Below are 13,009 nucleotides of genomic sequence, written 5' to 3'. Positions count from 1 at the left end.
ATCTTGATTAGTAGGTGATTCTGGAACGGGTCACTACAATGCCATTCAAGAAGGCACTTTTCACATCCATTTGATATAATTTTATGTCCATGTGACACGCAATAGCAAGTAAAAGTCTAACCGACTCAATCCGGGCAACAGGGGCAAACGTTTCATCAAAATCAATTCCTTCAATTTTAGTATACCCTTGAGCAACTAGCCTTGCTTTGTTTCTTACAACAATTCCAGACTCATCAGTTTTGTTTTTAAAAATCCATTTGGTTCCAATAAAATTCACATTATCGGGTCTGGGAACCAAATCCCACACATCATTCCTAACAAATTGTTCAAGTTCCTCATGCATTGCATCAACCCAAAATTCATCTTTTAAGGCTTCATTTATATTTTTGGGTTCCATGAGTGAAACAAAACAAGAGTGACTTACTTGAGAGTATATGGAAGTCATGCATACTAGTCCCATCATTTTGCGATATCTACCTTCTCCTTTCTTCTCGTTTGCATTCCTCCAAATGTTTCTCCAATGATCTGAGATGATGGATGATTTTTCTGAACCTTGCTAGGAATATCAATCTCATCATTGGTTACATTGTCATCATTCTCAGTATACTCTCCTAGTTCATCATTTGATTCTGCCAGTACAGGTGTTGTCTTCGGTGTGACAACACCGGGTGCAACATCTGTGTTAGGCAGTGTTTGACTTTCGTTCAGCAGCCCATCAATATCATCCTCGATTGTTTTTCCCGTTAGATCTGCAAGATCATCAAAAACAACATTAATAGACTCCATAGTCGTTCTTGTTCTCAGATTATACACGCGATAGGCACGACTATTAGATGAATAACCAACGAATAAACATTTGTCACTTTTAGAGTCAAACTTTGCAAGATGGTCTCGGTCATTCAAAACATAACATACACATCCAAAGACATGAAAATACTTGAGTTTCGGTCTCTTTCCCATGATGATTTCATAGGATGTCATAGTAGAACCACTCTTTAAATACACACGATTTGAAATATGACATGCTGTGTTCAAGGCCTCGGCCCAAAATCTCTTTGAAATATTCTTTGAACTTAACATGACCCTAGCCATTTCTTGCAGTGTCCTATTCTTCCTTTCGGCTATTCCATTTTGTTGAGGAGTCTTAGGGGCCGAAAATTCATGAGTTATCCCTCTCTTTTCACAAAATGATACAAAGTGTGAGTTTTCAAATTCTTTACCATGGTCGGTCCTTATCTTACCAACCCTCAGATTATGTAGATTAGTAATCTTAGCATGTAATTTCTTGAAAACATCAAATGTATCGGATTTTTCTCTAAGAAATCTTATCCAAGTAAAGCGAGAGAAATCATCCACACAAACACATGAATACTTCTTACCTCCAAGACTTTCCAATTCCATTGGACCCATAAGATCCATGTGCAAGAGTTCAAGACACCGTGTTGTCCCAAAGTGTTGCAACACTTGATGGGGAACACATGTTTGCTTACCTTTTTGACATGCACCACAAAAATACGGAATTCCAGAGGATAAATTAGGCATACCTCTCACAGCATCGTACTTACTAAGATTCTTTAATGTCTTGAAGTTTGCATGTCCCAATTTTTGATGCCACAAGTTTAATTCGCTCACCTTTGAATGATTGCATACTAAGTCTTCTCCAAGTTGATAGCAATTATCAGCAGACCTTGTACCTGTCAAAATACGAGTATTAGTATTATCAAACACTTCACAATTGTCTTTATCAAACTTAACATGCAAACCGTCATCACAAAGTTGGCTTATGCTTATTAAGTTTGAGTTAAGCCCTTCGACATAAAGCACATTGTGTAGATTAGGCAGTCCATCAACATTATTCAAGGTTCCTTTGCCAGCAATTCTTCCTTTAGCGCCACCACCATACGTCACATGACCACTTCTCAGTTCAACATAGTCAATCAAATGGTCTTTAGAACCTGTCATGTGGCGTGAACAGCCACTGTCAAAGTACCATATTCCTGCAATGTTAGTCTTTAATGAAGTATAAATAACGGAACATTGAATCTTAGCCTTTGGTACCCAAACCTTTTTTACCGTCGGTTTTCTGTTGGCAGTGTTGCGCCGGGTGTTATACAACACCTGTGGCAACACCTGTTCTGATTCCCATCTCTTGTAATCATCTCTCAGTTTAAAGCAGTAGGGTTTGATATGACCAGGTCTGTAACAGTAGTGACAGATAAAGTGGCGCTTTCTGGATTTAGACTTCTTGATAGACATTCGCCTTTTTGATGAAGCACCCTTTTCAGTGTGTGTGGCTTTCGAGGTTTCAACACTTCCTTTGACAAAAACAGTTGGTTTTCCCTTAGTATTGGAAGATTCTCCAATTTCGAACAGACTATTCGGATAACCAAGTCCAGCTTTGTCATTCTGTCCAATCATCAAAAGTGAATCAAGTTTGGATGAACTTGAATTCATCTTGGTAAGAATCTGAGTTGCTTCTCCAAGTTCCTCTTTGACTTTGCATAATTCCAAATCTTTCTTGCTTAAGATTACTTCAAGTCGTGAAATTTGTGACTTTAGCTCAGCATTCTCTTTGGAGATAATTGCATTTCCTTTAGTTTTTTTGATCCAGTCTTCATATAATTCTTCGTACATCGTCTGCACACTTTCTAGAGTGACTTCATCATCATCTACCTCTTGAGTTTCAGACTGACTTGCCTCCGCAAGGGTTGTAGATTTAAGACATACTGAATTCGAAGAGGTGTTGCGGCCAGGTATTGCAACACCTGTGGCAACACCCAAAGGATTGATTTGCATTGAGCGTTTTTCCTTGATCATAGAAGTCAACGATGTGTGATTTTCAGATTCACTTGATCCTTGATCATCATCAGACTCTTCATCACTCAGGGTGACAGTCATGCCTTTGTTTTTCCTAAGTCGATTGGCACACTCATTGGCATAGTGTCCATATCCCGAACACTCTCTACATTGCACCGAGTCCAGGTTTCTGACATTAGATTGGATTTGCACTTCGGTTTTTGGTCGAAACTGTCCTTTCATAGGAGTAAACTTTTGAGCTTTTGCAAAAGTGGAGTTATTGGGCAGCTCAGATTTTTGTCCAATTTTCTTCTTTTCTCTCATAGTCTTCAAATAATCACCAAATTTCTTAGTAAAAAGAGAGATCGATTCTTCACCTAAATCAGACTTATCCACCTCTTTAGATATTTGAAGGATTTCATCATAAGATTCGGTTGAGGCTTCAAAGGCTATTGTCTTCCCTTTATCCTTCCTTTGTAGATCAAGATTCATCTCAAAAGTTCTGAGAGAACTCATTAGTTCATCCAAGTTGATCGTTGAAGTGTCTTTAGATTCTTCAATAGCGCAAACTTTGACATTGAATCTCTCAGGAAGATATCTTAGAACCTTGTTCACCAATCTTTCATTTGGTATGAGATCTCCTAGGCCATGTGATTCATTTGAGAGTTGTCTCAACCGGCAGTCATACTCAAGAATAGACCCCTTGTCCTCCATTCTCAAACTTTCGAACTTTGATGTCACCATCCTTAGCCTAGTTTTCCGCACACTTGCGGATCCTTCACAGTGCTTCTGGAGTATCTCCCAAGCATCTTTGGCGCATACACAATTGGTGATTAAATTAAACATCCTTGTGTCAACAGATGAAAATACAGCATTGAGAGCCTTAGAATTAAAGTTTGAAGAATGCACTTCATCGACAGTCCATGTACTTTCAGGTTTGAGCCGTGTGTCTCCATCAGCATCCTCGAGTTTTGGTGGACTCCAACCATCAAGTACTCGTTGCCAAGCTCTTTCGTCAATGGATTTAATAAAAACCCTCATCTTTACTTTCCACAATGCATAGTTTGATCCATCCAACACGGGAGGCCTAAAAACAGTATTCGTTGATCCTTCCATAATTCCTTTTCACTCTGAAAACAAAACAAAACAGGATCTCACTTAGTAGCGTCAAGTGGAAGCTCTGATACCAGATGAAAGTTCTGTTCCCACAGTGTGAGTGTGATGAGGGTGAGTGTTGTGTGAGTAAGATGATATGTGTTGTACGTAGGTGTTGTAACACTCACGACAACATGCAGCGGAAACGATATATTTAACACATCAACACTTAATTGAAATAATAACAAAACAGGAGACGAGATAGTTAATTATGCACAAGTATACAATACTTGTGCGGTGCCTCAGGACAAAATAATTCACTAGAAAAACTTGCAAGTTTACAAAAACCAATACTAGTGAAAGAATAAAACAACTCCCTTATAAAGGCGAGTAACAAATTGCATCCTAAGCCTCTAACAAACCGTAACTCCAGTACACAAGGGATGCATCAACCGAGAAGTAAAAAGTCTTCAAAAATCAACACACTAATCAACACAATGATTAGGTGTTGTCGCCATCGGATGTAAGCACTTCTCGGCAACACTCAAAACAGTAGTACGGGATGGCTTCTTTCTCAAAAAACTCTTCGAACTTCTTCGTCTCTCACTCCAAAAAAAACCCCAGAGATAAGTATCTTTATCTCTTATTTATACCCACTTCATTTTTTAGTCCTATTAAACATGGAAACCAATTTTATTAGGAAACAAACTCTATTGAAACAAAGATAATATATCTTAGAGATAATATCTTGAGTCTTTTGAATCCACACGAAATCATACTCCAGAAAGGCAAAAATACTAAGGATATTATCAAAAGGAAAGTGATTGATAAGGAAAATATATCAAGGAATAAACCAAGGAATAAAATTCCTTTCAAGTAGATTTCTTTCAACTTGGGCTGCAGCAGGCTCATTAGCCATATTACAAAAGTTCTAAATATCTTCACATAATTTGTGTAGAACAACTAGGTCTAGTTCAGTATGATATATCTTATTTTTCAAAAAATATTGTATATTATATCGAATAATTTCATTACCGAAAAATAAATGTCGATACCAGTATGACGAACCAATAGTTGATTGAAAAAAAGAAAAAGAAAAACGGAGAGCCTTGTTCATAATCGATATTTTATATTATTTTGAATTTTTAATAAATATTTCTAGAATTAAATTAAATTTATGGTCGTATTTGGCTTTCGGGGTAGTCTAAATTGTAGAGCCCCCCACAAACCCGTGGGGATAGGCCACCCAACCTAACGTTTCCAGAAGAAAGTTCAATAATTAGACATAAATATTATTAGTTTTTAATTTAACGGGATATAAAAAAATTTTGAATCACATTTATCATGTGGGGGTGGTGGTCCCAGTTTATTATTTCCTCTTTACGCTACTATTTTTCCATCATCGTTCATACCAATCACTATGTTTTTGTATTAATATTTTTAAAAATTATTAATTCCGTTTTATAAATAAAATAAAGTATAAGAAATTTGAACTTTTAGGTGTTAATAATAAACTTTCTTTACATATACCAGAAAGAAAACGAGGGAAAATATATGTAAATGTCATTTTGTATGAGACATTTTAGATCTGAGTAATCATGGGATCTTATTTATATTTTCATGTAATTTTTTTTTAAATTATTCACTATTTTTTGATTTAATATGTTAAAATGTTTATTTTAAATGATAATGTATTTTTATGATGAAACGATAACGTTAAAAGATATGTTGCATGCTTGGTTTTAAAAAAAAACATTATATGCATCTTTAGTTTTTATAAAGTGATGAAAATACGAAGCATTGAAGGAAGTGAAATAATTGTGACTAATACCAATACAATTGTAATACCCGGTTACTCGTACAAATGATAATAATGTGTTTATGTCGTTTATTATGTAGTTATTTAGCTAATTAGATTTTACGTGATGATTGAAGTATCAATATTGAGATTGAACATGACTTTTATATTGCCCATGGTATATTGAGAATGAATATATGTCTAAATAGTTAGAGTAAGATGTGTAGGTAATGATAATGTAATGGAAGTTGTGGGAAATGAGATGTAAATATGGTAGTTCGTACGGGTTTTAGCATAATGAGTTGAATATTGATCCAAATTGTGGGAGGCCTTAACCATTAGGAAGCTAAGATATAATGCTACAACTTTCACGTTTTGGGTTTTGTCCAAATCATTGTGGAAGACAAGCCAAAAGCGCCCCGAAGTGAGTTGTGTGTATCGTCACTCCTACAATGACACATGTTGGAAGAATGGGCATAACTTTTTACTCAGACCTCCAAATGACATGAAATCAGTGGGAGATTCAAGCCACAACATAGAGCTACAACTTCCTAGTTTACCACTTTTCCAGATTATGAACGGAAGAGACGTTTCTGGAGTGATCTTTGATGAAGCAGTGCGCAGAAGCAGAATAGGTGGCGCCCGAGCGGTAAGAAATTACCGCCCGAGCGCCAATGGTTCTGGATTTTTGGTTTTGGACAGAAAGTGCCGCGCTCGAGCGGTAATTTATGACCGCCCGAGCGCCGCCTTGCATATAAGAAGATAAGTTTCGACATTTCTAAGGAATCCCATCAGTTTTTCTCCCCTTTTCCACAGCAAACTCGAAGGAAAACTTAATAAACTTTCTCCAACAGCTCCTTTCTTCATTCCTTTCAATGTTTTGAAGCTAGAACTTAGTTCTCCATCACAATAACTTCATAAGGGTGTAAGTTTCCTTCTCTTTTAGTTATGGTACATGTAGGTGACAATAAAAGAATGATTTTCATCTAGTTTATGCAATAGTAACTGAATTATTGGTATATTTGACGGTATAGGAGCGAGAAACATCGTCTCAAACAAATATTCGTACGATTGGACAGTAAGTTGGCATGTTCTTGAAGTAATACATGAGTAATATTATGATTTCAAATGATTCTCATTGATTATTGATATATGTACATTGTTAGAATATTTATTGTTGAAACATAGCACCATATTCCATTGTTATGTATTAAATATGTAAGGAACTCATGAATATTGAAGATGGGTGCTATGTCAAGAACAAGAACATGAACATGAAAGGAAAAGGACTGATTTTTACATGATATAGAGCTTGTTGACATCATGGGTGGTTTTAAGTCCACCAAAGCTATTGGCCAATATATGTTCATGGGGCGTGGGGTTGCCAAAGGTTGCTCCCTGACGTCCAACACAGTAGTAGCTATATAATAAAGCAAGCACAGTAGTACAGGTCAACTAATGAGGCTCAAGTACAAAATGAACATTGAATATATGCTACGGTATGACATGTTTTTAAGATTCATTATTGATCACGACTTGATATGTATGTTCCTTCGAAGCATATTGATACGTACAAGTGCCAACTTATTGAGTTTTATAAACTCACATAGCTCATGTGTTACAGGATCAGGTAGTGAAGATGCCTAGGATGCCGGTTCGCCAATGGATGCTAGTGACGTGCCCTACCTCGACAAGAACCGGGACTTCTTATTGTATAGCTTCCGCATATGTATTGTAGTAAATTTTATATGAGGGTTTGAAACAAGTTCCATGTTATGTATGATGATACAAAGTATGTTGGTATATGAGAATATGTTTATAAATGTGTATGAATAGTATTGCTTGAGTTTTGGTGTATACAAAATATAGGAACATCATGCCAAAATTTTTATAAACCATCAAAGTGATGCCTCTTGTTTTGATTTACTTCATACTATAGTTATATCATTCAAACCTTATTTTGATTACAAGTATAAGTATCATTAATCATGTCAAGTATAGAGTAAGGGTGTGACAATTTTTATGGTATCAGAGCCCACGGTTCTTTGACAGGGAAAACACTGCACTTCATCCATATGGAGAACTTGGCAAGTAAGTATCTTTGTATCCCATAGTTTATGTTAAGTTATGTGATCTATTTGTAGGTTAAGATAAGCGACGATGCCTCCGAAACGTAGGGTACATGAAGGAGAGTCATCTAGGGGCAAGGCCCCAGCGGTTGAAGGTGAAGGCAGTACACCACGACCTATAGATGATTTTGCTCAGCTCCTCCAACAACAAGCTAAAGTTCATGGGGAGCAGATACATCAATTACTGGAGATGCAACGAACTACACATGAGCAGGCACATGCACAAGCCATTCTTCCCAGACAAGGGCCTGTTCAAACTGATGTGTATGATCGTTTTCGACGTTTGAATCCTCCTGAATTCATGGGAAGTACCGATCCAGCAGTAGCAGAAGAGTGGATTAAGTCATTGGAGTCCATCTTCTCTTATCTTCATATGGAGGATGCAGACAAAGTAACTTGTGCCATATGTTTGTTAACAAAGCATGCAAGGATATGGTGGGAGAGTGCAAGGGTGGCATTACCTGCGATGCCATTGACATGGGAAACATTTAAATCCATGTTTTACAACAAATACTTTAGCAAAGATGTACGAGCCAAGAAAGCTAGTGACTTCCTGATTGAAGCAAGGAAACATGTCAATGACTGAATACATACAACAATTTGAAGCTGGAGTTCAATATGTACCATATATTGCACAGGATGACACAAGTAAGGGCGAACATTTCATGCGGGGACTTCGCCCTGAAATTAAACGAGATGTATGGATGGCGAAAGTTGTTACCTATGGGGAGATAGTGGAAAGAGCACTTATGGCAGAACAAGATGAACATGATATTGACAGAGACAGACAACAACGAAGGCAGCAGTACTTTCAGAAGAGCCAAGGACCAGGACAAGGCAAAAAGACTGATAGCAGAGGTACTCGACCAGAGGAACCCCGTGGCAAGGGTCCTCCTCCACGTAAAGAACAAGACAGACCCCCTTGTCCTAAATGTGGCAAACTTCATGGCGGGGAATGTATGCAAGGTTCCAATGTTTGCTATCGCTGCAAAAAGCCAGGGCATCTCGCCAAGAATTGTCCAGGGAGTTCTGAGAAAGTGCAGCGACGCCTTTTCTCCATGACCAAAGAAGAAGTGGATGCGGATACATCGATGATCACGGGTATGTTCTTGATTTCTGGTATTACTGCTATTGTTTTACTAGATTCAGGAGCCACGCATTCTTTTATTTCGGAATCGTTTGTAAGGAGACTGGGCATTACAGCAAGTACAACTGAGACACAACTCTCCATAGCCTTACCTTCCGGACAAGAATTACAGACAGATCATATTGTGCGAGGGTGTCCATTATATGTCCAAGGATATCAGATGTATGCTGACTTGATAGTTCTGAGGATGACAGATTTTGATGTGATATTGGGAATCGATTGGCTCTCGAAGTACAGAGTTAATATTGACTGTGGCCTGAAAATGATCAAGTTTGCACCAGTAGGAGCTGAACCATTCACAGTAGCAAGTGCAGATATATCCTTACCTCTTCGGATAATCTCTTGTATGAAGGCTTGTAAATTATTACAGAAGGGGTGTCAAGGATATTTAGCATCTGTTTTAGTTATTGATTCACCGGTTCGTGAACTAAAAGATACAGATGTCGTTTGTGAATTTCCAGAAGTATTTCCTGATGATGTAACAGGCTTACCCCCAGATAGAGAGATCGAATTTGTAATTGATGTTGTGACAGGAACTCATCCGATCTCCAAAGCTCCTTATCGATTAGCTCCTACAGAAATGAAAGAACTGAAAGAACAGTTACAGGAGTTGCTTGATAAAGGGTTTATTAGACCGAGCTTTTCACCGTGGGGTGCACCTGTTTTGTTTGTGAAAAAGAAAGACGGTACCCTTCGTCTATGCATTGATTATCGGGAGTTGAACAAAGTGACAATCAAAAATAAGTATCCACTCCCTAGAATTGATGATTTGTTTGATCAACTACAAGGAGCTGCTATCTTTTCGAAGATTGATTTACGATCAGGCTATCATCAATTAAAAGTGAAGTCAGATGATATTTATAAGACTGCCTTCCGAACCAGGTATGGGCATTATGAATTTCTTGTAATGCCATTTGGACTAACAAATGCACCAGCTGCATTTATGGATCTAATGAACAGAATTTTCAAGCCATTCCTAGACAATTTCGTGATTGTGTTTATAGATGATATTTTAATCTACTCACGAACTGTAGAGGAGCATCGAGAACATTTGCAATTAGTTTTGCAGACTTTGAAGGATAAACATTTATATGCCAAATGGAAGAAATGTGAATTTTGGCTTGAACAAGTAGCATTCTTGGGTCATATCATTTCAAAAGAAGGCATATCAGTGGATCCAAGTAAGATTGAAGCTGTTAATAACTGGCTACGACCTACCACTGTTACCGAGGTACGTAGTTTTCTTGGGCTATCTGGTTATTACCGTCGGTTTATAGCGGGATTTTCTAAGATAGCATTGCCTTTGACTGCTTTAACTCAAAAGAATGTGAAATTTGTATGGGACGAAGCATGTGATCGCAGTTTCCAAGAGTTAAAGGTAAAATTGACTTCAGCACCGGTCCTTGCTATTCAAGAAGGATCAGGAGATTTTGTAGTGTATAGTGATGCTTCGAAACAAGGTTTAGGAGCAGTCTTGATGCAACACGGGAAGGTGATTGCTTATGCCTCTAGGCAATTGAAAGAATATGAAAAGAACTATCCCACACATGATTTAGAACTGGCAGCAGTGGTATTTGCATTGAAAATATGGCGCCATTATCTGTATGGTGAACGGTGTGAAATTTACACAGACCACAAGAGTCTGAAATACTTATTCACGCAAAAAGAACTGAATATGAGACAACGACGTTGGTTGGAATTGGTGAAGGATTACGATTGTGTTATTAATTATCATCCAGGCAAAGCCAATGTTGTTGCAGATGCGTTAAGTCGAAAGTCCAGTTCTATTGCTGCAATGCAAGTACAAGAACAAATCCTATGGGATTTGCAGAACTTGAAACTTGATGTTATTCCAAAGGGAGCTGCAATTCATCTATCATCTCTTATGGTTCGACCAACGCTTGCAGACAGGATTAAGGTCGAACAAAACACAGATAATGAATTACAACAATTGAGGCAGCGAGATGAAGAAAAAGGAAATTTGAACTTTGAATTGGATGGGGAAGGAATATGGACATATCGAGGGAGACTGTGTGTACCAAAACAAGGAACGATCAGGAACGACATTCTTATTGATGCTCATGCTACTCCCTATTCGATCCATCCAGGAGGCACGAAAATGTACAAGGATTTGAAACCGTTATTTTGGTGGCCAAGTATGAAAAAGGACATTGCTCAATTTGTTGCACAATGTCTAACTTGTCAACAGGTCAAGATTGAACATCAAAGACCAGCAGGACTTCTGAAACCACTACCCATTCCTGAATGGAAATGGGAGCATATTACAATGGATTTCATCCTTGATTTGCCAAAAACACAAAGAGGATTCAATGCTATATGGGTTATTGTGGATCGACTTACAAAATCAGCTCACTTTCTTCCGGTGAAGACCACATACACGATGAATCAATATGCTGAAGAATACATCAAGGAGATAGTGAGGCTTCATGGTATCCCAGTGTCCATTGTATCAGATAGAGATCCAAAATTTACATCTGCATTTTGGAAAAGCTTGCATCATGCTATGGGAACTCGATTGTCATTCAGCACAGCATTCCACCCTCAAACTGATGGACAATCAGAACGAGTGAATCAGATCTTAGAAGATATGTTGAGGGCATGTACTATTGACTTCCCAGGTAGTTGGGACAGTAAACTACGTTGGCTGAGTTTACATATAACAATAGTTATCAGTCAAGCATTGGAATGGCACCATATACTGCATTATATGGTAGAAAATGTCGATCTCCAGTACATTGAGATGAAATAGGAGAAAGGAAATTGTTAGGCCCTGAATTGGTACAACAGACAGCTGAATTGTTAACCAAGATCAGAGAAAGAATGCATACGGCCCAGGGTCGACAGAAAAGCTATGCTGATGTGCGACGTCGTCGATTGGAATTTCAGGTTGGTGACCATGTATTTGTAAAGATATCACCACTGAAGGGCATTTTTCGTTTTGGCAAGAAGGGAAAATTGAGTCCAAGATATATCGGTCCATTTGAAATCTTGGAAAGGATAGGAGACAGGGCCTACCGAGTTGCTTTACCACCGAACTTATCAAATCTTCATAACGTTTTTCATGTTTCCTTGCTACGAAAGTATTTGGCCAATCCTTCTCACGTTCTTCATTACGAACCATTGGAGCTTGCATCGAATCTCTCGTATGAAGAACGGCCGGTCCAAATCCTCGATAGGAAATCAAAAGTGTTACGAGGCAAGGAAATACCCTTGGTGAAACTGTTATGGCGAAATCATGCAATAGAAGAAGCAACATGGGAACGAGAAGACGAGATTCAACAGAGATATCCCGAACTATATGGTACGTCAAATTTCGAGGACGAAATTCTTTGAAGGAGGGCAGAATTGTAATACCCGGTTACTCGTACAAATGATAATAATGTTTTTATGTCGTTTATTATGTAGTTATTTAGCTAATTAGATTTTACGTGATGATTGAAGTATCAATATTGAGATTGAACATGACTTTTATATTGCCCATGGTATATTGAGAATGAATATATGTCTAAATAGTTAGAGTAAGATGTGTAGGTAATGATAGTGTAATGGAAGTTGTGGGAAATGAGATGTAAATATGGTAGTTCGTAAGGGTTTTAGCATAATGAGTTGAATATTGATCCAAATTGTGGGAGGTCTTAACCATTAGGAAGCTAAGATATAATGCTACAACTTTCACGTTTTGGGTTTTGTCCAAATCATTGTGGAAGACAAGCCAAAAGCGCCCCGAAGTGAGTTGTATGTATCGTCACTCCTACAATGACACATGTTGGAAGAATGGGCATAACTTTTTACTCAGACCTCCAAATGATATGAAACCAGTGGGAGATTCAAGCCACGACATAGAGCTACAACTTCCTAGTTTACCACTTTTCCAGATTATGAACGGAAGAGACGTTTCTGGAGCGATCTTTGATGAAGCAGTGCGCAGAAGCAGAATAGGTGGCGCCCGAGCGGTAAGAAATTACCGCCCGAGCGCCAATGGTTCTGGATTTTTGGTTTTGGACAGAAAGTGCCGCGCTCGAG

General features: G+C 38.1%; 1 protein-coding gene across 1 annotated transcript; it reads right to left on the bottom strand.

Moving 5' to 3' along the window:
- Positions 1-459: 459 nt before the first annotated feature.
- Positions 460-3,912, bottom strand: LOC140840708 (uncharacterized). Its single transcript, XM_073207882.1, has 2 exons — positions 1,491-3,912; positions 460-749 (listed from the first exon to the last, which is right to left on the bottom strand). Exons 1-2 carry the CDS (start codon positions 3,910-3,912, stop codon positions 460-462), a joined length of 2,712 nt encoding a protein of 903 aa, XP_073063983.1.
- Between the last annotated feature and the right edge of the window lie 9,097 nt (positions 3,913-13,009).

The sequence above is a fragment of the Primulina eburnea genome, chromosome 9 (genome assembly GCF_022965805.1).
Source record: "Primulina eburnea isolate SZY01 chromosome 9, ASM2296580v1, whole genome shotgun sequence".
Lineage (NCBI taxonomy): Eukaryota > Viridiplantae > Streptophyta > Magnoliopsida > Lamiales > Gesneriaceae > Primulina > Primulina eburnea.
Note: the sequence above shows the minus strand (reverse complement) of the source record. Positions and strands in the feature narration are given on the sequence as shown.